The sequence below is a fragment of the Stigmatopora argus genome, chromosome 11 (genome assembly GCF_051989625.1).
Source record: "Stigmatopora argus isolate UIUO_Sarg chromosome 11, RoL_Sarg_1.0, whole genome shotgun sequence".
In the NCBI taxonomy this organism is placed as follows: domain Eukaryota; kingdom Metazoa; phylum Chordata; class Actinopteri; order Syngnathiformes; family Syngnathidae; genus Stigmatopora; species Stigmatopora argus.
The window spans coordinates 3,200,727-3,223,388 of record NC_135397.1 but is presented as its reverse complement, the minus strand read 5'-3'; the positions used below and the strand labels follow the sequence as shown (position 1 = coordinate 3,223,388).

Below are 22,662 nucleotides of genomic sequence, written 5' to 3'. Positions count from 1 at the left end.
AACGCTGATATTGTTAAACACTCCTGATACATAACGCCGTGCATATAGCGACGCCTTTAGTCGTGAGAGCAAAATATTACAATGCTCAAACAGTGTCCATTTTGTAGAATCCACGCTACCCATCAAATCCTAAAAATGCAGCGTGTCTTACATGTAGAAAATATTAGGAAAATCTCACACCAGGATTCAGTCCACTACAACAAGCACAATAATGAACATATCGTCAATAAGTGTCAATCGACTGCTTCAAGCTCTACAAATTACAAACGGAAACACGCTCTTACATCAGGTGACAATCAAAAGTCAGCGTTGAAAACCTTACAGGAGAACTTACAGATATACTGTACATAATGATAACCTGATAGCAAATTGCAGCCTAATTTAATCCACATCACTATCTGCTCCATTCCAGTCTACACAACCGCAAATTACAATAAAAAATAAAATATCATTCCAACCCTTTTGCTTGTGTATATAATATTCCATATATGTTCTGTAGTTAATACTGACAACAATACTAAAGCGGTGAAAGTCATAATAGGTAAGCAAAATATTAGGAAGGACTCAAACCAAACTGCTGCACCAATGCAAACTAATGATATTCATAAAAAGTCAGCTTTTTATGAAGGTGATATTGGGTTTTTATGGCTTCGTAGTTATTAGTAACGACAATGTGCAAGTGATGAAAATTCTAAGAGGCAGACATAATATTAGGAACAGCTCAGTGTTTGCATTTCACGTTTACAACCACTCAAACGACGATAATGAACGTGCTCGCACTAAATTATCGTATGTAAATACATACTGTATACACAGTACATTATACAGTCATCAATAATTATGCATTGTGATATAACTCACTGAGCAGCCAAAATATCATGAAAAGAAATGCACTTTTATGCCATCGTAATGTAACTCATTTGAATTGGATTACTGGTCATGAGTAGATATTAATAAGAGCATGCAAAATATTTTTAAGAAACGGCTCTCAGTGAGATGTCATGCATTTTTACAACAACTCCAAACTACAATATTACTCCTTTTTCCCATAATTGTATATAAATTTACTACTCATAAAAAAAATTGTGAATAATAGCAAGCAAAATATTAGGAACAGCTTTCCACATGATGTACGGCATTTTTTTAGAACAACTGCAAACTACAATTATGAACTTCCATTTTTGCCTGATTTCAATAATGCACTACGGGTCATAAAGAAGTAAAAAATAAAAGCAATTCAAAAGAAACAACTATGACGCAAACATATATTCACTCATGTAAACACAAAGGGATTTTAGCAATCACAATATTAGGAAGACTTCTCCTTATAAAACCTTTTTGTTAAATTAATAGCTCTCGCACATCTTAATATTTTTATATTTTTATTTATTTTTGACCATGTGAGCTGACTCTCAACTGTTCCTAATGTTAAGTCCACGCAGGATATTTTCGCGTGTGACAAACCGAGTGATGGATCCGCGCACAAATTGAGTGTGAGTGATGAGTTTATGCAAAGAGGGGGGTGGCACGGGGGGGTTAGAGGGGGGGGGGATTCAAAGAGCAAGTGATGCATGCACTTTACAAGTGAAACAATGCAACAATAATAATAAAAAGAGGAGGGGAGGGGGGGCCAAGTCAACCGGCGAGTATCCGAATTCAATGCTCGCAGGGTTGCAGTCGAGTGAGTGGTGTGGCGCGCGGGGGGGTCGACAATAACAACAAAAGGCGTTTCTCCTTTGCGCCGGTATCGGTGACAGCACTTGAATGGGAGAGGCAAATTTGCGTGCGCAAATTGCTAAAAGCTTCGCTGATCTTTGCTGACACTTGCCATCAAATGAAAAGCCAAAAAAGAAATAGGAACCAGGATAAAATAGCGTTTGCCTATCGTTTTTTTTAAAAAAGAGCACTTACTTGTTGTCATGCAAAAATGGAGCACATGCAAATACATATTCTCATCTTACCTGCACATGATTTCGTGTGTCAGAAGAACTCTGCACATTTCTGGATTCTTGTCTTGGCCCTCGTAAATTATGGCCTGCGTGGAAATGAAACATTTTTTTTAATTTAGATATGATGAAGCAATACAATCTTTGTCAATAACTGTACTAAATATTCAATATTATTAAAGAGTACCCATTTTGCATGGAGAGTTTATGTTTATAAATCTTTTTTTTCTTCTATTTGGTGAATGGATGAAATCCCAAATACTAATAATTCCAACGTGCATTGTTTTCCCTCCCGTTTAATCCACTTAAGACGGACAGACTGACAGGGGTGTGCGTTGGAGGGGGGGTCTGAAACGCTCGCTCCAATAGAAGTGTCATCAATATGCTTCTAATCTGGGGATATTTGGGGGAAAGTGTTAATGGGCAATCTGTTGTTTATTTTTGAGCCGCTAACAATGATCTTTTCGGGGGATAAAACGCGCGGCACGGCTGCAAGTCTGGCGGGGCACGCTCGAGTAATTTTTGAGCATTGGCGAAAAACAGATGGCGTGGAGGAGCTAACACTTCGGCAAGCCACCCTCCATCCCTCCTCCTCATCCCTCGTTATTCTCCAATGGCAACAATCACCCCCCAAAAAAAGAGAATATCACAAATACAATGCTCATCATTCTCTTGTTTGTTATTATTCTAATTATTGTTATTTTTATGTTTAATTTGGGGTGAAAATTTGCTTCCTTTTTAAAAGACTTTTTTTTTTGTTTTTAATTATTTTCTCTCCCCTTTGGGCGTCCTTGTTGCTTTTGATTTATGTGTCCGTTTTGCAGGCGACTAGAAAAAAAAAAAGAAATCCATAAATTGCTTGTTCTGCGTCATTGGCTCGGATCATTGTGTGTGTCAATGTGTGTGTGAATCACGTCACGGCTCTATTTTCGTCCATTTAGAATAATTACAAATTGTATTTTGCGGGGGGGACCAAAACACGACGTTGCGTTTGCGCATTTTCCTTTTTTTAAGAAATGATGATATTTGATCATAATAACGCGTTGCAGTGTATCGGGTCTCCCTTTTTTTTCTCCCCCACATGTTTCACCTTTCAGCCTGCGCGAGAATAGGGATCATAAGGAGTAGACGTCCTGTTTCAATTTTTAATGTCGAACAAAGTGACTCTCGCCGCCTATCAGCGTCTCCTTTTACGTCCTATATTTCATTTTATCGTGATGATTACCCTTATTTTTTTTCCCTTCTTTCCCTCACAATCACGGACATGCAACTCACCTGCTTTGTCATGGAATCGATTAGCCGAATGTAAAGATCCTGTTCTGTTCTGACGCCTGCACCCAATAAACAAGAGCATTTCAGTTTATTGCCCCCAAAAAATCATCATAACAACCGTCAATTCTTTTAAACTCACCGTTGCTGTACAATAACTGTAGTTTGTAATGGATGCCATTGTTGGTTTTTTCACTGGTCGGTTCCTGCGAGAGCAAAAAAAAATAAGAAAGCAATCGATCAGAAAGCTTGATTGTTGAGATGTTGCAAAAATAAAATTTAAAAAATAATTAAAAGCCATGTGTTACTTTTTCTTTCTCCACAAAGTCGACAAAAGCAGTCCTCTCGATTTCCACGGGCTGCCCTTGCCTGTCGTACAAGGCCAGGACGAAGTGGAAGAAATTGGACTTCCTGAGGTTGGACGGGGGCTGCTTCTCGTAGTGTGCCCGGGCCAGACCCACTCCACTACGGGGAGAAAAAAGCACAAGAAGACGAAGAGATGGAAGGTGCTCTGATTCATTCTCACGTGTGTGCTCCACAGCCAAAGTTCTATCTCGGCATTGCCGGGGGGACGCCAAATGCCGAGATCCAACTTTGTCCGTGGTTTAAAAAAAAAATAGAAAATCTAAATAAAAAATAAATTAAAAAAAAACCATTTTCTTCAACCTAGAATTATGATCGGCGTTACCTTTGCGCGGCCGTGTTAGCGTCCACGACGCCGGCCGTGTGCATCCACGAGCGCACCGAGTTGAGTCCGCCGAGCGGTTCCTCCTTCATGGTGGTTCCGCCCCGCGGTATCGTCTCCTGAATCCCAAACATGGAGCCTCCTGCGAGGGGTGCAGGCGAGGGAAAATTGGGGAAAAGCCGGAGTGGGAATAAAGGGTCCAGAGCACGCGTGGTGCTTTTTATCCGTCCAAAAGTCCAACACAGGTCGGCTGTCCCTCTTCTCTCCGTCCGGTGTGAACAAATGTCAAAAGTGGGTTAAGCGATATCCACACACCACCAGCGTATCGAGAGAAAAAAAATATCTATATTCTATCTTGGGTATTTATTTTTAAGGGGAGATCAGTTTTTGTTTTTTTGGTTGTTTTTTTTCTTCTCGTGGTGGAGGAATTAAAGTGATTGTGTTCGTGGGTGATGCTGCTCTCAAAGTGGACACATCCCCGAAGCACCGGCGTCCAAAACCTTTAGGACTTGAGGAGGAGGAAAAAAAATAGAAAGCCCCACTCGCAGCGTTGGGTTGGGAAAAAAGGTGCCTCTTCTTGTTGTTCTCCCCTCACTGCTCGCCAGTGGAAGGAAGCAAGGAAGGTGTTCCACGCTACACGCGAGATGTGCAAGTGGAGCTTGTGGAGGAGGAGAAGAGGGGCCCCCGTTCGCGTCGTCGCTGGATGGGAACATGCAAAACTGAGCCCTCTTTCCCCGAGGACTGCACTCTTTCCCGGGAGCCAAAACTCGAAACCCACGGGAGAGGCGTCGTCACGTGATGACGTAGGCGTAGAGGCGGGGCTATGCCCATATACGGAGGAGGGATGACGCTTCCTGTTTCCGAAGCGCCGGCCGTGCAGTCGCTCCACTTTTTTACCACCTTTTCCATTGGAGGCCGCTCCAATGTGGTGAGTTGTTTTTTTTTATCCTATGGAATAAAAATTGCAAATCAAGCAGGCGTATAAAAAAGAGGAATTCATTCACTGTTTAACTGGGAGACTCAGATTGGACATCTATTGCCGTCCATCTTGGCGAGTGACTTTTAACATTTTACAATTCGTCTTTTGATATCCATTTAGTGTTCATTAGTGTTCATAAGTGGTGTGTGTTGAATACATTTTTTTTCTTTTACCTAAAATTCAAATCTACACTCAAGTGGCGGAAAATCAGTAATAATAAGACACATCTTGATCTTTTTTTCTGCTTATTCTTCCTCCCCCTGTCTTGCATGCTCCTCGGTCCGAGCACTTCGCTTCATTAGTGGTGAAAAGGAGGATGAGGAGGAGGAGGAGGAGGAGGAGGAAAAGGAGGAGGTGGAGAAGGAGGAGGTGGGCTGGCTGGCTGGCTGGCTGCTCCATCCTGAGCAATCTATCTAGCCGGTGCTGAGGGTTAATAGCTGCTGCCAAAGATAAGTGAATTATAAGCTGTTGCTTTCACCTCCGTGCAAATCTATTGCCAAACGGCAGCACCGTGGCCTCGTCGTGCCATTGACGTCTCCGGACGTCCGATTCCTTTCAACTAGGAGAGGTTAAAACAGATCGGACGTCTGTCTCCGTCCGTGGCACGCGTTTGGAGAAGGCAAATGTCATTGGTAGTGCCCCACAATGTGTGCACGCATGTGTCTGTGTGTTGAAAGGAGTTTTTAAAGCGTATTTGACAACAAATGCAGCTGGCCTCGCTCGTTGTGGACATATTAGCGGTGGAAATGAATGCAAATCTGGGAGCTGCAGCCATCTGGACGTGCAGAGAGCAAAAGAGGGGCGTCAGCTGAGCCCCCCGTCGCTGGGCTGGGCCGCTAGTGCTTTTTGCCTAAAAAAAAAAATCAATTGTGAAAAATGGCAAATGTCATCATGTGACGTCAAAAAGTCACCCCACTATCGCCCACATCTATTGACCTCTACTGATATGAAATCAAAGTACGCTTCCGGTGTGCTCCAACACCCCCCCTATCGCTCTTTGTGTGTGTGTGTGTGTGTTAAATTTACGGGGCGAGGCCCTTGATGATCCCCCCCCTCCCTTTTTTTTGAATTTGCATGTAAATGGCCGACATCAGCCTCCACGCGTGCCAGGGGCCAGCGGGCCCCCCCAGATGTCACGACAAAGTCAATCAGCCGGCCGCTGCCCAGCTGTCCATCCACGTCCAAAAATTCAAAAAAATGTCCAAAATGGACCACGAGTGCAATGCCGCTCACCTGCATTGTTCTGCATGCATGCTGCTTTATTAAAGGGATCTTTTGTCGATTAATTATTAATTACATGCACGCCCACAGTGGCGTGCAAATTCTTAATGATTAGACGAGCAGCCCACGCGGCAAGCGTACATTTTTCTTACTCTATATTTTTTTTGTTCGCTCATTGATTTTTAACGGTTTGTTGTTTGGCTGGCAAGCATGTTTTCGTTTCTTTTGCATTGATTTTTTTTTTTTTTATGATTGGGTGTTTTTAATGCAAAATACATGGTCATGTTTGCATGGATAGATTATGATGATTTGGGCTTTTTGTGTATTAAAATGTATTTTAGGTTAAGGTATTTTTTGGCAAAACTGTGGGTTCATTTCTAGAAGAAAAATATATTCAATGTAAATGATATTGATAGTATTGGTTTCACTTGAAATGTATTTTGAATCATTATAATTGTGATCATAACACATTATACTTGTTATATAATATTGTAACATATTTTAATGGCATTGATTTCTAATGTTAATGGGGTAGGTATTTTTGCCAACAATAAAAAAAGATCTCACATTTGCAATGAGTTGTAATAATGCTCTTTTCAATTTCAGTGATATTTTATTTCCTTATTTATCGTTTGACCTCATACATAATTCTATGTAATCCCTTCAAAATGCATCTTTCCTCAAAACACATTTTGCTTTGAAAATGTGCATTTTGCTAATTAAATCGGTGCGTTTGTTTCATCCCAAACACGTTTTCCTGCAAATAATCGTTGTCTCCAGAACATAAAACACTTTTTTGGGTGAAGGAGGATGTCATTAAATTAAAAAAAAAAAAAAAACATGCGTTCACATTGAGCCCAAAATTGAAATGTAAGCGTCTGCAAAACATATTAGAAAGAGCCATAAAAAAAAGAGAAATTATGGATGTTATTTTTTCCCGGATGTTTAAAAATGAATTGAAGCCACGAGGAGTGATGGGATCGATTTTTGTCGAGCTGATAGACGGACAGCGCCCCTCTTTGGCAACATTCGCTTTATCCCCCCTCACATTTCCACCAAATATCGACGTGTATTTTTAAAAAGAGCGAATTACAAATGGTCGCCGATTGTGTTTATTTTAATTTCTTCATTATTATTATGACTTCATTAGAAACGCTTGCATTTGCCGAATTAATGGAAAAAGCCCCATTGTGGAAAAAAAAAAAAAGCCAGGCCAAAAGGACACGCTCGGGGAAACATAATAACGACAATAATAAAAATACATAAATGGAGTGACGTGCCGTTCGTTGAGCAACTTAATGACGTGCACTGTTGACTTGTGTCAAGGGCACGGATGTGCGCGCATTTGCATTTCCATTCTACTGCGGAAATGATGAGAGACATTTTTTTTTTTCTGGCCTGGCGGCGCAGTCTGTGGGCGAATTACATTTTAAAAGAAGGCGAGAGAAATTAAATAAGAAACCGAGACCACTTCAGGGCTATTAACATCTAAAATATCCCCTGGAAATTTCCACCGAAATACACATGACCAAAAAAAAAAAAAAAAAAAAAAATACCCAGGGTGCCATCACTCTCAGGCAGAGCCCTCCCTCCTCAAAGACCCCCCCTCTCCCTTCTCACCACCATCACCAGACCCCTTCAAACCAATCCTGATGGTGTCCATCACCGCTTTGTGGAGCTTTCCGCTACCGATTTAAATAAAAGTTGTGCGCGTTTTGGAGTGCTGTCAAAGAGGGAGACGGCAGGAATGTGATTATTCAGCCATAAGTGGGAACATATTAACTCGGAGGTGCAATGAAGAATTTTTTTAAAAGGTCACATTGGAAGTCTCGTGAGTGGCGGGGGTGTCGTCCCATCGCCGGTGGATGGAATCGGATGCAACAAAGTACGGGGAACGTCAAGCGATTGCAAAGTCGGTGGAAAGACGCCTGCAAAACGGGTGGCAAATGCTCAAAAGACATCTATTTGCCATTGTATCTATTTTAGAGAGTAAGTTGCACCCTAACTGAGAGGTTGTTATTCAATTATGGAGTAAGACTGAATTGTTTCTCCAAAAAAAAATCAGCGTTGCATTTGAAATGTAAGATTCCAGTTCAAATGAATTGGACATTTACAACATTCGATGGCTGCAAATGTTTTAAAAATTTCTCAGTGAGAAAAGGGAAGAATACACTCTTACCTCTGAAAGTTTCACATCATGTTTTGTATACCAAAGTTGTTGTCACTTTCTTTAGTTTTTTAGCAGAAACATATAACTGATATCAACTGTTAAATGGCTGATGCCGCTAATCATAATAAAGGACAGAATTTTGTAAGTTTAAATATGGTGTGATCATAAATGTTTGCAATTCTACCAATTCTAACCTGACTTCAATTAACGTCGCAGCTTTGGGAAACACACAAATAGGAGCAACTGAATCTTATTTTTTTCAATTTTGAATGCAAATGGCTGGATTCGGTGGAATGTTTATTCTAATATTTTCATCAAATAAAGAAAATTGCTAAGCCCTGTTGCACCTTCATTTTTCAACGTGATATGGTGGCAGTAAGTAAAAAAAATGACTGACTTCATTCCAACCACTCCAGTTATTGTCTATCTTTTTACCCACCACAAAACCAAAAAAAAACTCTTCCCTAAGAATTAATCACAATATACATCATTAACAGCAGCACGGTGCTAATGAAAGCACCCCCTCCTGATTTTTTTCTCTTTTTTTTGCGACTTCTTGCCCTCATCCGCACCTGACGCCGACGTGCTTTGCTATTAACAGGAATGTTAATTGTGATGTCATTGGGTCGGAAGTCAAGGTAAAAAAATAATAAAAAGAGTAATCTAAAAATAATCCTTCAACGCGCAATGATCCCGCTGAATAGTATTACTAACCAGGGACTTTTTATCCTAGAGGTGGAAAAAGTCAATGAATTGGAAAGTACCATTTTGGTTGTTTCTTTGCAAATTGTACAATGCTGCTCTTTGTTTGTCACGCCAATGGAAGAGCTTGTCTCGTTCTAGCACGCACACGCAAAAAACACACACCGACAAACGGATGGTCTTTAAAAAATATATAAAAAAATTAAAAAAAGCAACGCCCCGGTGCTCGCTTGGCCTACTTTCCAGTGGGAAGGGGAGCGCCATTCCGGGGACGGGGGCGGGGGGCCGCCAGAGAGCGGAGCGGAGAGGATGTTCACGCATTCTGGGAAAGAAGCGAGAGTGATGCACGTCAACATCAAGCATCTTCCTCGAGCACGTTCCCCCCCGCGTGCTTCCTGTCCTGGTTGTGCCACGCGTTTCCCAGCTCGCATTTGTCACGGCGTCGCCTTCGTTCGGATCGTTTGGAAAAACCGACCGCGACGCTTGGCTTTTCTGTCTTTTACATAAAACGATGATCCGGTTTTGTGCACCGAGGGTCAAAGGTTAACGTGTCTTAAGACGGCCCTAACTTAGATGTTGGTGTTTTTTTTCTGAGTGTTTTAAGATTATTAAGTGAACTAGTGGAAAGCTTTACAAGACCGGTCTCAAAGTGGAGGCCCGGGGGCCAAATCTGGCCCGCCGCATCATTTTGTGCGGCCCGAGAAAGTCAATCATGAGTGCCGACTTTCTGTTTTAGGATCAAATTAAAATGAAGATTATAGATGTACGAGGAGAGCGAGATTACTGATTTTCCCCCTTTTAAATCAATAATTGTAATTTTTTAATCCATTTTTTCTGTTTTTAGTTCAAAAATCATTTTGTAAAATCTAAAAATATATTTAAAAAAGCTAAAATAAACATTGTTTTAGATCTATAAAAAACTGAATATTCAGTAATTTTAATCCAGTTCTTTTAATCCATTTATTTAAAAAATCTAAATGTTATATCTAAAATTGTCCGGCCCACATGAAATCGAATTGACGTTAAAGCGGCCCGCGAACCAACCCGAGTCTGACACCCTTGCTTTACAACATTCAGACAAAAATTAACAAATTTAACCTATCACGCTTTTAACTCGGGGTCGTCAACTCCTGTTGGATTTCTGCAGCATTAGGCCGCGTGGAGCACGCCATCTGCTCCACGACGGGTCTGCCGACGCTCGTTCGGGCCTTCGGGCCGGGTCACGGGGCGGCGCCGGGGGAAAGCGGCTCTCGAGCGTGCCTCGACAGATTTTCGGCGACGAGCGGCGCGATAATCTGGGGCTCGGTGGACAGCGCCTAACCAAATGTCGACATCTGCGAGGGTGCGTGCGAGGGAAATCTCCTCTGAGGAGGCGGGGATCATCATCTTAGCTCTCCTCACCTTCAAGCGCCCGTCGGGCTTTAAAAGGCAGATGAAGAAATCCCAAAGTAAACACGGCGGGTCCCATTTTTGGCTCGCCAATGACGCCGAGCCACCGGGTCTCTTTTAACGGGGAACGTTTGACGTCGATGGCGGCGGGCGACCTCCATCGACGGACAATCGGCCGCTCCCGTACCGCCGTTTGGACACGCTCAATCAACATGTCCGCACCGCCGTTTCTTCCACTTTGCTCTTTGGATCGGCGGTGCGTCGGAAAGTGACTTTGATTCTCCTGAGAAAAGTTTGAGCATCTGTTCCGCGCCGTGTAGTCTTTGTCGAGAAATGAAATATTGAACCGATTGAGTGCGCCATGAATGTTTCACTGGCGTGACGCCGATGCCGATTAGACGGGAGCGGCGCCCTTACACGCGGCGTGTTGTTGTTGCCTTTAAGTGCAGAGGATTACGGCGCCGCGAAGCGTTCGCTTCAGTTTAGCGGTGACATGCTCCTCTAACGGCGACAACGAAAGGCAGGCACGCTCGAGTGTTTGTGGTCATCGGAAGGCTTGACGTGGGAACAAAATCAACACAAACAAGTCGGACTGAAGCCGAGTTACTAAATAATTGGCGCGCTACGAGAATTTCCAAGAAAAAGGGAGGAAAGGTTAATAATATGACAGTAGGTTCATTTTGTGGTTACTCGGTCGTTTGGTCGCCGGTCTTTTGGTCGCCCGGAAGGTTATTGATAATTACCATTTAAATCGTTGCTCAAATTCCCTAAATACAAACTGCGAATTATTATTTAGTCATACTTAATGCCCTATTAATTATTGTTTGAGTCCAGGCGACCAAAAAGACCGCGACCAAAACACCGGCGACCAAAAGACGGCGACCACAAGACCGGTGACCAAAAGACCGGCGACCAAACGACCGCACACGCATTTTGTGTCATCTAATCATATCGGAAAATCGTCAATTGATTTCCCACACTATTACACGTTAGCTCGTCGCTACCCACATCCCACTTTGAGCGTTGGCGTTAACCCTCGATATCGTTGGTCGGCCGTATCATCAAATGGTGTCGTGAGCGTGCTTTTGTACGGGACGCGAGGAGAGTTCCGCGGCTAAAAGGGAGGGACAAAAGCCAGGAGGCGCCACGGGTATAAGGTTCCGCGTGACGACAATGGCCCCAGTTTCAACTTGCAGTGCCACGGGTGTAACTTTAACTAGAACGGCGCGGATCAAAGCCGGGCAAACAAAGTGGCTGGAAATGCCGCGGGAAAGCGTCTGAAGGACGGCTCCGGCCAGCGCCGATCCCCGCTCATTACCCGCGCTGCCGTTTCGGTGAAAGGGCAGGCCCCGATTCGACGGCGGCGAGCCGAAAGCGCTCCTCCGTCTTAACGAGAAATCCGACAAAGTCTGATTAATTCGCAGCCGCCGCCAACGCCGTCAATTTTGCATCTGCTGTGAAACATTCATCCGCGTCTTTGGGAGCAGAATTATTCAGTCCCGCCCGCTTCAAATGAGATCCCAGGCCTTGGAAATGCGGCGGGCTTAGGGCGAGCCGTCAGGTGAGCGCTCGTACCGTGCCGACGTGTAACCTTTACACTGCGCTTGAACCCCGACGAACAAGTGTTATGAAAGGTCCCCGTGGCGCCGCGCTCCTCTCGCACGGATTTGACGACTTGCCACTTTATTAGCTGCTAAGCCCCCCCAGTACGTGTTCGGAAGAGGAGGGAGGCCCGCCCGGGTTATGAGGATTCTCATTGTCTGCCGCTGTTATTAGACACGAGCGCGCCCCCCAACCTGCCGAACGGCACCTCGGGAGACCCGGCCGACGGTTTGAAAGCCAGCTACAAGTGCAATTTAACCCGTCTTATTTACAATGTGATAGCTTTACAAGGCCGAGGATCCGCGCCTAATATTTCTCCTCGGTGTGATTCATTGATTTTTTTTTCCGCCCCTTCCTCGGAATATATTTGATGTCAAGTCCAAATAAGAGTCAACTTGAAGAAAGCCTTCTCGGGATTGGCAAGCGACAATAAGCAGAGTTATGTTCATGTTGCAAGTTTGAACTCAATGTGAACGCAAATGTGACTGATACATCAACCTGGAAATGGTGGCCTTGGCTTTCATTAGCCCAGCTCGTCAAGGAGGAAATCACGCTTGAATAATAATAATAATCATAATAATAAGTGCCATACTGCCATCTAGTGCACACACAACCGCACTGTATGGAGAGAATGCATAACAAAGTACATACACTAACTCTATTTAACCTCCTATGACCTGGCGTCCACGTGAGGACATCACAATTATGGTTGTCAAAGACTACAATGTTAAATTTTGGACTAAAAGGGCAATTTTTCTCAGAAATTACATCATGTAAAAACATAATTCTTTGTTTTTACACTCATCAGATCCCAATTAGCTTAAATAAAAATGCATGCTTTGCAAGAGTTTGGGTCTTAAGAGGTTAAACTGGAAGTGAACGACCACGTTTCAGTCCCATAGACGTCCAATCCATTTAACTGGGAGGTCTGGCAGACTCTCCCGGATAAACTGAATCGGACGGGTATATCGCCGTCAGTAGCTAAACACCGGATTCAACTCCACAGTGAGCAGACAATGAAAGAAAAAAACAAACAACACAAAAAAAGAGGCTTACTTGAAGGATGGAAGCTTCGGCGAGGGGTCCTCGGCGTCTGACCTCCTGCGGTAATCTGCGCATGCAAATCACGCCGAGGACCTGAAGCTCGCTCATCTGTCGGGCCTCCTGGCTTTAAACTGGCCAAGGCGGATGGAAGCTATACACAAAACAGGCAAAATAATCAGAAAAGCACAAGAGTGTTGAATAATGAATCGTGTTTGTCTTTTGCCGCTTTGTGTGTGCACGCCTGGACACAGCTTTGTGCCCCTGAGCGCAGCGATGGTTACTTTTAAAAAAATGTCTGATGGACCAAACATGGGGGAAGGGGGGGTGTGAGGGTTCTTTCCCTGTGTGTAGTCGGTTGGGCAACAATATGTGGGGAGCAAAGTTTGATTACAAGGGGCAACTTTGTACTTTTTTTTATATGCAGAGTTAATTGTGGAGCACTTGGTAGGCCAAACTTACATTTTAAAGTTAGTACTTGCTTTTAAAAGAGATATGGTAAAAATAGGACATAGTGCAAACACTCAATTTTAGTTGAAAAAAGATACCTGACGTAGAAAACAGTTTTTTTCTTCATAGAATGATATATTATACATCATGCATGATTTTTATTAGTTTAAACATGGGCTATACAGTGGTACCTCGACATACAATCTTAATCCGTTCCGGGACTGAGCGAACGTTTCCCATTGAAATGAACTAAAAACAAATTAATTTGTTCCAACCCTCTGAAAAAATACCAAAAACAGGATATTGGATTGTAAAAAAAAAATGTTTTATTTCTTCTAATTCGCCATCTATTAACAAACTAACACATAACTAGTGGTTTAATAGTAATAAAATGTGTTTAATATAACTAAAATTGGGCGGATTAACAGCCTATCCAACGTATTGATTGTGGGTAATGAAGTTTTATTCCAGAAAGCCCTCTTTTTGCCCGCGCATGCGCGTTATGCCTTTCCTGGTCGAAACTCGTCTGAATAAATTGTTCAGTGCTCGTAGATATCTGTTATACACGAAAGAGATGGGGCAAAAAAAAGACAGTGCGCTACAATCATAAACAGCCTCTCATGTCATGGCCACCTGGCTTGGTCGCATCTCAAAATGTCATATCTAGGGCGAATTATTCGATCGAAATTTTCATCGTACTTCGAGCATGTCGTAGGTAGAGCAGATCGTAGGTCGAGGTACCACTGTACATATCTTCGGATTGGATCGGAGGTCAAAAGGCCACATGCTTAGCAATAAATGTAAACAATAGAAGAGAACAAAAGCTAGGTCATTTTCACTTTGTGATTAGAAAAAATCCTTATAAAATACCAAAGTGACTTATAGAAACAGAGCCATGTTAAAGAATACAAACTAAGCAATAGACAACATGCTGAGATGTGATTCCACGGCGGTTCCACCAAATATAAACAATAGGTGTGTTGTGTGTTAAGAGATGCTTTGAAAAAGAAAAGGGGAGAGGAAAAAAAAAAAAGGTCAATACACCTTCATTTTGCCCGCACTGGTAATGAGCCATCTTTTTCCCGGGAAAATGGCGTCTTCTCCGGAGGCGGCGTGTCTGCCGAATGTGGCCCTGATCCTGGATGAAACAGAAGGCTCACCAATCAATCTCTCCAGGTTGCCCACAGCCAGAGAAAGCAGCTGCACCACATGTTTGCCCGGCGCCGCAGCGACACGTTAACATACGGCCGAGCACGGGAAGCGTCCGCGAGCCGCCTCTAGCTGTCTTATAATGAATTCCCGGCGGGATCGGGAACTATCAGAGTCGGTGGTGTTACTGGAGGCTCGGAATAAAGTCAACACCTCTCCTTATACCTGATCAAGCTACAGCGCGTTTGCCGGCGAGCAAACCTGCACGCAAACCACAAATACACGCTGAACTTTGGAGAAGAGTGAGGAGAAAAATCCAATAAATGCAGCAATTAAGACGGAGCGCTCATTAAAGCTTTCCAAATGTCTGCTCAGTCAAGGTTCCCCTTTTCTTCACGCAGTGTTTTGGCAAAGACGTTCAAAACAACAATTGATTGGTTTTTTGTGTGTGTGTGTGCATGTTTCTTAGTCACTACAGGAGCAGTTCTGGAAATGAAATGTGTGTTTTGGATATAACATTAGTTTCAAGTAAAGTATAGCCTTTTCGTTTCTTGACTATCAAACAATGTTTTTGGACTGAAAGCTGTCCAAATCAAAATTAATACAAATATGGCCTGAGTACATGTTTTTTTGGAACTGAAATAGGCTCATTTTGTTCAAATGAAATTCAAAGAAACAATATTAGCAGCTTGAATCTCGCAGTCACCACAACAAAAATGTTATATAGCAATAGTGTGTGTTCCTTTTTAGAAGATCAAACAATAAATGCAATCAATACTACAGCTTTGCTTACCTTTTAACTTCATAATACAACAGCATGGCTTATGTGTGAAAGTGTTCAAGATGGTGGTGGTAGTATAGAGCTGGAGTAAAACACTCAAACACTTCAAAAATCTTCAGAAACCTAACAAAAACACACACAAAAATAATATTATGTGAATTCCAATATGATTTAGCCCAAGGCACTTGCATGCTAGATAATTATGACTAAAATGTACATTAAAATAAGCAACCAAAACACTTTTGTCCAATATTTTGTCCAGTGTTTTTTATAAAACTAAACTCCGCCTGTCTGATTTATAGAGATAGTGTTTATTTTCAATTTTCAGTGTCTTCTATGTATGTTAGCATTTGCTGCTGTAACAATTGATTTTCTTCACTTATGACAAGCATCATTACTGTGCACACATTCTGCATTTTGCTTTTGATCCGCTAGACGGCGACAATTCACCATGAAATAAAACATGCAAGGCGTTATAGTCATTTGTTTTATGTATACATACATATACATACTATATAAAATATATGAAGGATTTTATGTCCCTCCTCAAATATGATTATAAGTCTTTTTAAGGTAGTTTAATCCTTTCTAAAAAAATAATAGGTCTATATTTTTTTCTTTTTTTTAAGGCAGTGTACTTTTGTACAGCTTTTGTATATTCATTTTTTTAGTGTTGTAGTTAAATTGTGGAATAGTAGTAGTAGTTTGCGGACGTGTACAATTCTCATATTCTTATGGAGATAGTGTTATACAAGCTCTTGAGAAATACAGTGGGCTGACTCCATTTTTATCATTTTGCAAGAGAGTGATTTCAAGGTTTTATGGTCGCAATAAAATGTGGCGGATTTATAGCTTAATGATTTATATGGCAGTGGTTACTTCTTCCGGACATGTTTTTTTTTTTCTTTTTTACGGAAATGCCGTTTGGTTGATCCCAAACATCTGTAAAATCTATCAATATTTCAGGAAAGATTATAAATAACAATCCGTTACAATGTTAACATGCAGATGCTTTGGCACACAAGCTCAAGTATGAATGTTTATGATCACTTTCCGTGGTATTATTGATAAAAGGTGGGACTTTTAGAAATATGAGTTGACTCAGGTGTTGAAGTGGTGAATCACAAAAGGTGATGTATTTTATTTTATGTCAATTATTAGTAAGTAGAAACAATAAATCATCATCACTGGTGGAGTAAAGGTTACAGAATATATAACGAGCCCTTTGAATGTTCAATACTATTTTCATATACATGACTGCATTGTTTTTTCTTTATTAAAATATGAGTCATTGCTGCAGGGAGGTTGTTACTTTAATAAAATCTATCTTTTCAGGGACACATTCAAGCGCAGGTGGGAAAAAATGTCATATTGCAGAAGATTGAGGTGCAAAGATAGAATATTTTAACTAAAACTGTGATTGTTTTAAATTTTAGCCTTAAATTTATTTGTACACTTCGAAAAATGTACAATGAATTGAATTTCAATATATACCTATTTTCAAAGCATCCTGTGAGGACACATTCTGCGTTTGTGCCTCTTTCCACTAGGTGGTGCTTATTGAACCGTGAACTACAAACGCTTGCAAGGCGTCATACTATTTATGCATTTTAAATCTTAAAACAGACACAATAAACAATTATAAGACCTAATTAAATCGTGGAGGGTGATTTTTTTAAAAACAGTTTACCCAAGATGGTTTAAAAGTAACGTAATACAATACGGGTATTGTATGATAATGTTTTGTGACAGAGTAAATTAGTCAGTTTTGTTAAATTAAATATCCATATCATTGATGTTATTGTATTTAAATAGTAGTTTTTATCATTGCAGCGTCGATGAGGGTCATTATATCCTCGAGCTTGTGCGTGGCCGACATTTGCGTATATTCTGAAAGAACGCAGGGCTGCAATTAGGTATTGTAAAAAAGGGAAATTTTAAACCCATGAAATGCCCTTCGATCAAGTGGCTAAGTTTATTCGGCGATGCTGGAGCAGGATGGAGGGCGCGCGAGTGTGGTTTGCGTGCATGACGTCACCGCTCCATGTCCCGTGCGCCATTTTGGAAAGGGGGGAGCGGAGGAAAAAAAATCTCGGATAATTTGTGTGCTCTTGACAGATCCCCGAGCCCCGGCGTTTCGCAGCGATCGTGAATGTTCACCGCGAAATCCGAGCGAGCCGCGCGCGTCGTTTTGGCCATCGGACGCGGAAATTGCTGCTAAATGAAGCAATGGCGGGTGAGCTACTTTATAGGGGGAGAAGCCGAGGAAAGGGATCCACCACCACCTCGCTTAGCTTGAGTGTGTGCGCGCGCGTGTGTGAGTGTGTATGTGCGAGACGGCCCTGAGTGTCTGGAAGTTAGCCGGCTAAGCTAACTAGCGTGCTAGTTGTCAAAAGTGTGTCACTCTTCCCTTATTTTGGGATCCGAACGCACGGCGATTTCGCGACAAAACTGACAATGTTGTCTCTCTTTTGTTTACCTTCCAGGGGTTGCAGGAGGAAATGATTTTCAGTGGTGTTTCTCCCAAGTAAAAGGAGCGATTGATGAGGATGTTGCGGAAGGTAGGTCGCTAACGTTAGCTCGGCCGGAATGAACGAGGAGAGCGAGTCGCCTTTTTATACGCTTCGTTCGGGTTCTAGAAGCCAACGCCGGTGTGGTTGGAGGCCCACCGGGAGGAATTTTGGGTATTGAAGTTTTGATCGTGCCGTTTTCCTCTAAATTGACACGCTACTGGGTGTGCGGCTAGTTAGCCAAATGCTACACGGCGGCTAGGCTGTGGCCGTGACGTCATTGCACGGCGCCCATAAATTGTCATGTGACGTCACACTAGTGTTCATTCATTTTTTGGGGGCTACTAAAAATCGAATACTTGAGGTGCAAGTGTGGACTGACATGATACATTGTTTTAAATGCACGTCCAACTCTCAGATGTTTTTTAAACTTCTCTAACCAAAGATGCAGGTGCCTGTCATGGGCTAGATTTGACGTTTCTATCTTTTACAGTACCATTGACGTCCAATTTGTGGTTGTTTTCATTCTTACAATGGGTATTTTGCGTGATAAATCACTGACATCCATCCCTGGTTCAATTAGAAGTGGTATTTTAAAGATCCTTTTACATCGTGCCCACTAAACATTTCCGCTTAACGTGACAAAGCTGCTGTGCCGCGTCCAGGCTTCTGTTGTTAGTTTTCCCATTTGGCTGACTGTCAGTAAATACGTAGTTTTTCGGTGATTTTAAATTTGAGTTGCGGACAAACATTATCACAATGCTGTGCAGTTAATACTTACTGGCTCTTTCTTGCTTGCGATTGTCCAGTTGGTGATCGGGCCACAGGGATTGGTCAACAGAGTTCCATCCCACTGCTTCATAAATGCATCAGACACATTGTGTATTTTTCCATTAAGCTCCCTGTTGAGAAAAGAAAAAGTGAACTGAAACATTGTGTATTGGCATTAAAGCTTATGATTATTTCATAACCACTTAGGCACTAAAATGCTTGCACATTGTCAAATCTTGTCACACAAAGCTATTATTCTATGATATGGATTGCAACAGGTGGATACTTGTTAAGGCATTTAATATTACGCATGCGAATGTAATTGTATCGCATTGTCTGTATTATATTCAAACTTGTTTTTATTATTACGATGGGCGACTGTAAACTCAACGTCGATATTTTTACACATCATCACAGCCTGTGTTTCTATTTTTAGCTGACATCATCTCCACGGTTGAATTCAACTATTCCGGAGAACTGCTGGCTACAGGGGACAAGGGCGGCAGAGTAGTGATATTTCAACACGAGCAGGAGGTATTTTGAAGCCCCACCCCTCTATTTTGCGTGTGCTTCATCATCAAATGAGTTACCGATTGTGTTTTTCTTTTCCTCCTTTGCTTTTCAGTCTAAAAATCGCCCTCACCTGCGTGGCGAGTACAACGTTTATAGCACTTTTCAGAGTCACGAGCCTGAATTTGACTACTTGAAAAGTTTAGAAATTGAGGAGAAAATCAATAAAATTAGATGGTTACCACAACAGAACGCTGCTCACTTTTTACTATCGACAAACGGTAAGAAATATATTTTCTTTGCTCCATGTCAAACGTTGTCGCTTAGCGTATTTTTTTATTTTTATTTTTTTGTGGATCAGATAAAACTATCAAATTATGGAAAATAAGTGAACGGGACAAACGGGCAGAAGGCTACAACCTGAAATATGAAGACGGCCGACTCATAGACCCATTTCGAATCACCTCTTTACGGGTACGTTCCTTTCCTGGCGCACTTCTTTTTGAAAGCGCCCGCCTAACATGTGCGACGCAATTTCCTCGCAGGTACCGGTGCTGATGCCGATGGATCTCATGGTAGAAGCCAGCCCGCGGAGGATCTTTGCAAACGCGCACACCTATCACATTAATTCCATTTCTGTAAATAGTGACCATGAAACGTACCTCTCTGCAGATGACCTAAGAATAAATTTATGGCACTTGGAAATAACAGACAGAAGTTTTAGTATCCTTTACCCTGCCCATGTGCCAACTAAGGTTTTAATTTTTATTTTTTATGGTGCTTTGCCATTGCTCGTTGTGGCCTTTGACCTCCTCCCCTTCCCAGATATTGTAGACATCAAGCCCGCCAATATGGAAGAACTGACCGAAGTCATCACGGCGGCAGAATGCCATCCCCACCAATGCAATGTATTTGTGTACAGCAGTAGCAAAGGCACCATCCGCCTGTGCGACATGCGAGCGGCGGCGCTCTGCGACCGGCATTCAAAGTGTGAGTAGCCGCTAAATTGGGCACCTTGGATTAGTGTTTTACTCGGGCGTATTCCCTCGTCCGATCTAGTTTTCGAGGAGCCCGAGGATCCGAGCAGTCGCTCCTTTTTCTCTGAGATCATCTCATCTATCTCGGACGTGAAGTTCAGCCACAGCGGGCGCTACATGATGACACGCGACTACCTCTCTGTCAAAGTTTGGGACCTCAACATGGAGAACCGGCCAGTAGAGACGTATCAGGTGCGGTTAAAACCCTGTATTTCTGCCTTCATTTTGGAAGCTATCCTCACAGAGTTGTTTGCTGTTTTTGTGTCAAAGACACAGCAGATAACTCATGTCCAATCGATTCTAACTAGTAGCAGTTCAAGTCGTTATTGCATCTGAAGTCTATTTTTCCACATTTTTCATCTCTCCTTTCAGGTCCACGAATACCTACGCAGCAAACTGTGTTCACTGTATGAAAACGACTGCATCTTTGACAAGTTTGAGTGCTGCTGGAATGGCAGCGACAGGTGCGTACTCTCTTGTTGCCTCCACTCGAGCTTCCCAAAAAAATGAATAATAATTATATTCAACTGCTTCACTGCCATCGGCGACCTTAGACGACCAATTAGACAGGCACTCCTAGTCAAATTCCCAATTTAACACCACCCATGCTTAGTTACGGGCTTTGGGTCAGCGTCGGCAAAGCGCACAGGATTAAACGGACAGCCGATAAATCAGCATCCCTAAAAAACAGAACCTTCTACTCTTTCAGTGCCATCATGACGGGCTCCTACAACAACTTCTTCCGAATGTTCGACCGCAACACCCGGCGGGACATCACGTTGGAGGCGTCGCGGGAGAGCAGCAAGCCGCGGGCCACCCTGAAGCCGCGCAAGGTGTCGACGGGGGGCAAGCGGAAGAAGGACGAGATCAGCGTGGACAGCCTGGACTTCAACAAGAAGATCCTGCACACGGCCTGGCACCCCAAAGAGAACGTGATCGCCGTGGCCGCCACCAACAACTTGTACATTTTCCAGGACAAGATCAACTAGGAGACAAGGAGGGCTTTGGGCGTACCTGTTGTAGTTCAGCCTACTACGTGTCTATCTGTATAAGAACAAAAAGCAAAACGGCCTCGTCGTCCTCTCGCTGAAGAATTTTCGAAAGCACGCGTCTACTTTTTCGGAGGCCGATCCATCGGCGGGTCTGTTTTATTTCCAGTCTCGACTTAGGTTGTTTTTGGCCTGGCGGCATCAGGGCAATCGCCGCAGACCCTCCCTCGCCCCCGTCCCCCCCACCACCCCCCGACGACCCAGAAAAGCCCCACCTGGGCCCCGTTGACGGAACGGGCGCTCTTCCCGGAGGTCAAACTCTTGAACGTCGCTCGGTGTTTGTTTTGACATTTTTAGCCTTCGTTTTTCGGCGTTTTAAAGGCTCGGAAAAGCACCCCACACCCGCCCCCCTCCCGCGAGAAGCGACGTTCCGTCAAAAGTCGGACCGCCGTTTGAAGGTTTAACGGCCGGGGGGAAAAGCTACCAAACTGTAACATTCCCTCCCTCCTGTCGGCCTCGAATCTGCTGGTGGAAGTGGCCGTCAATCTGGAGAGCGGACTTGGGTTTTATTTTTATTTTTTGGTTTTCTTTTCTTTTCTCTCCCCTCCCCTTCGTACTCAACCTCCCCCCACCCCAGCCGTCAAACAGTGACCTGATTTCACTGACTGTATCTACTCAAGTACACCTTGTCATCCACATAATAAAAAGAAACTAAAACGACAGATGTGTTTTTAAATTTACAAGTATGTATATTGCTTTGCATGTTTTTATGTTGTGTAGAGAGGTGGAATATGTCCAGTCGCACCACTGTCTTTTTTTTTCTTTTTAGAGAGGGAGCAAAATGCGTTTATTGAACTACTATTCGGGGCTATCGGTTCTGCACGACAAATGTGTGTGTGTCTGAAAGAGAGAGAGTGCTTGAGTGTATGTATCAAAATGGTCTTGATTTTTTTGGAGTGTTTTTGTGGGCTGGTAAAGCACACGGCACAAGACGGACAAAAGGGAATCTGCAGCCTTAATTCCCACTTTCTATGAGCGACCGCTCCCATTTCTGCCCCCGAACCTCACGTGCATTATTTGTAATTCCCTTTTTGTTTTTCTAGAGTGACGTCCTCATACGCCGCTGCTACGTGTCGCTGTCTTCGGAAAACGTGTTGCGCACACAAAACGGTGATAAGAGTGCCTCCCAAGCTTTCGGTAAGAATATTGACAGCCCTCACCTGCGTCCTTGCTCCTTTGGGATGGGTCGCCCAACCTGTAGATGTGAAGGCAGAAATTATTATGCGTACAGAGAGGCAAAAGTCGACGACGCGTTGTCTTTGTCCGTTGATTCCGAACATGGTGATCATGTATTATTCACTTGTTTATTATTTTGACCAAAGTTCAATAAAATTTTAATTGTGTTCAACCTTTTCGGGAGATTTTCTTTCAATGAAGTCGCCGAGCCGCAAGTTTCTCACT

General features: G+C 42.9%; 2 protein-coding genes and 1 long non-coding RNA gene across 10 annotated transcripts in view; 1 reads left to right on the top strand and 2 right to left on the bottom strand.

The window, feature by feature from the left end:
- LOC144084807 (transcription factor COE3) overlaps positions 1–4,711 on the bottom strand; it is an 85,015-nt gene extending 80,304 nt beyond the window's left edge. For 2 of the 6 annotated variants that reach the window (XM_077613575.1, XM_077613576.1), the window contains exons 1-5: positions 3,904–4,709; positions 3,524–3,680; positions 3,358–3,421; positions 3,222–3,277; positions 1,962–2,035 (exon numbers count right to left, since the gene is read on the bottom strand). In XM_077613575.1, coding sequence (XP_077469701.1) covers positions 1,962–2,035; positions 3,222–3,277; positions 3,358–3,421; positions 3,524–3,680; positions 3,904–4,034 — 482 coding nt within the window. In that variant the 5' untranslated portion in view covers positions 4,035–4,709. Of the gene's footprint in view, positions 1–1,961; positions 2,036–3,221; positions 3,278–3,357; positions 3,422–3,523; positions 3,681–3,903 lie in introns of all 6 variants that reach the window. The other 4 variants (XM_077613574.1, XM_077613577.1, XM_077613580.1 and 1 more) reach the window with 4 other exon arrangements.
- A 190-nt stretch (positions 4,712–4,901) lies between these two features.
- On the bottom strand, positions 4,902–18,154 carry LOC144084814 (uncharacterized). Of its 3 annotated transcripts, none has more exons than XR_013303923.1 (5): positions 17,864–18,153; positions 15,397–15,507; positions 14,499–14,592; positions 13,020–13,158; positions 4,902–5,729 (listed from the first exon to the last, which is right to left on the bottom strand). It is a non-coding gene; the product is annotated as an uncharacterized LOC144084814 (long non-coding RNA). The 3 variants fall into 3 exon arrangements; XR_013303924.1 differs by lacking the exon at positions 4,902–5,729 and adding an exon at positions 7,751–8,028 and having other exon boundaries at positions 17,864–18,154; XR_013303922.1 differs by lacking the exon at positions 4,902–5,729 and adding an exon at positions 8,086–9,294 and having other exon boundaries at positions 17,864–18,152.
- Positions 17,426–22,609, top strand: LOC144084809 (serine/threonine-protein phosphatase 2A 55 kDa regulatory subunit B delta isoform). Its single transcript, XM_077613581.1, has 10 exons — positions 17,426–17,620; positions 17,871–17,945; positions 19,102–19,199; positions 19,291–19,456; positions 19,537–19,649; positions 19,721–19,898; positions 20,001–20,165; positions 20,235–20,404; positions 20,585–20,676; positions 20,922–22,609. The coding sequence occupies exons 1-10, from the start codon at positions 17,614–17,616 to the stop codon at positions 21,199–21,201; spliced, it is 1,344 nt and encodes a 447-aa protein (XP_077469707.1). The 5' UTR covers positions 17,426–17,613; the 3' UTR covers positions 21,202–22,609.
- Positions 22,610–22,662: the final 53 nt, after the last annotated feature.

What these genes read in the sequence shown, in the direction of transcription:
- LOC144084809 (XM_077613581.1), top strand. An exon ending in CTGCGACCGGCATTCAAAGT is followed by an intron (nt 20,166 to 20,234) that starts GTGAGTAGCCGC and finishes CGTCCGATCTAG; the next exon opens with TTTTCGAGGAGCCCGAGGAT. An exon ending in TGCTGGAATGGCAGCGACAG is followed by an intron (nt 20,677 to 20,921) that starts GTGCGTACTCTC and finishes CTACTCTTTCAG; the next exon opens with TGCCATCATGACGGGCTCCT.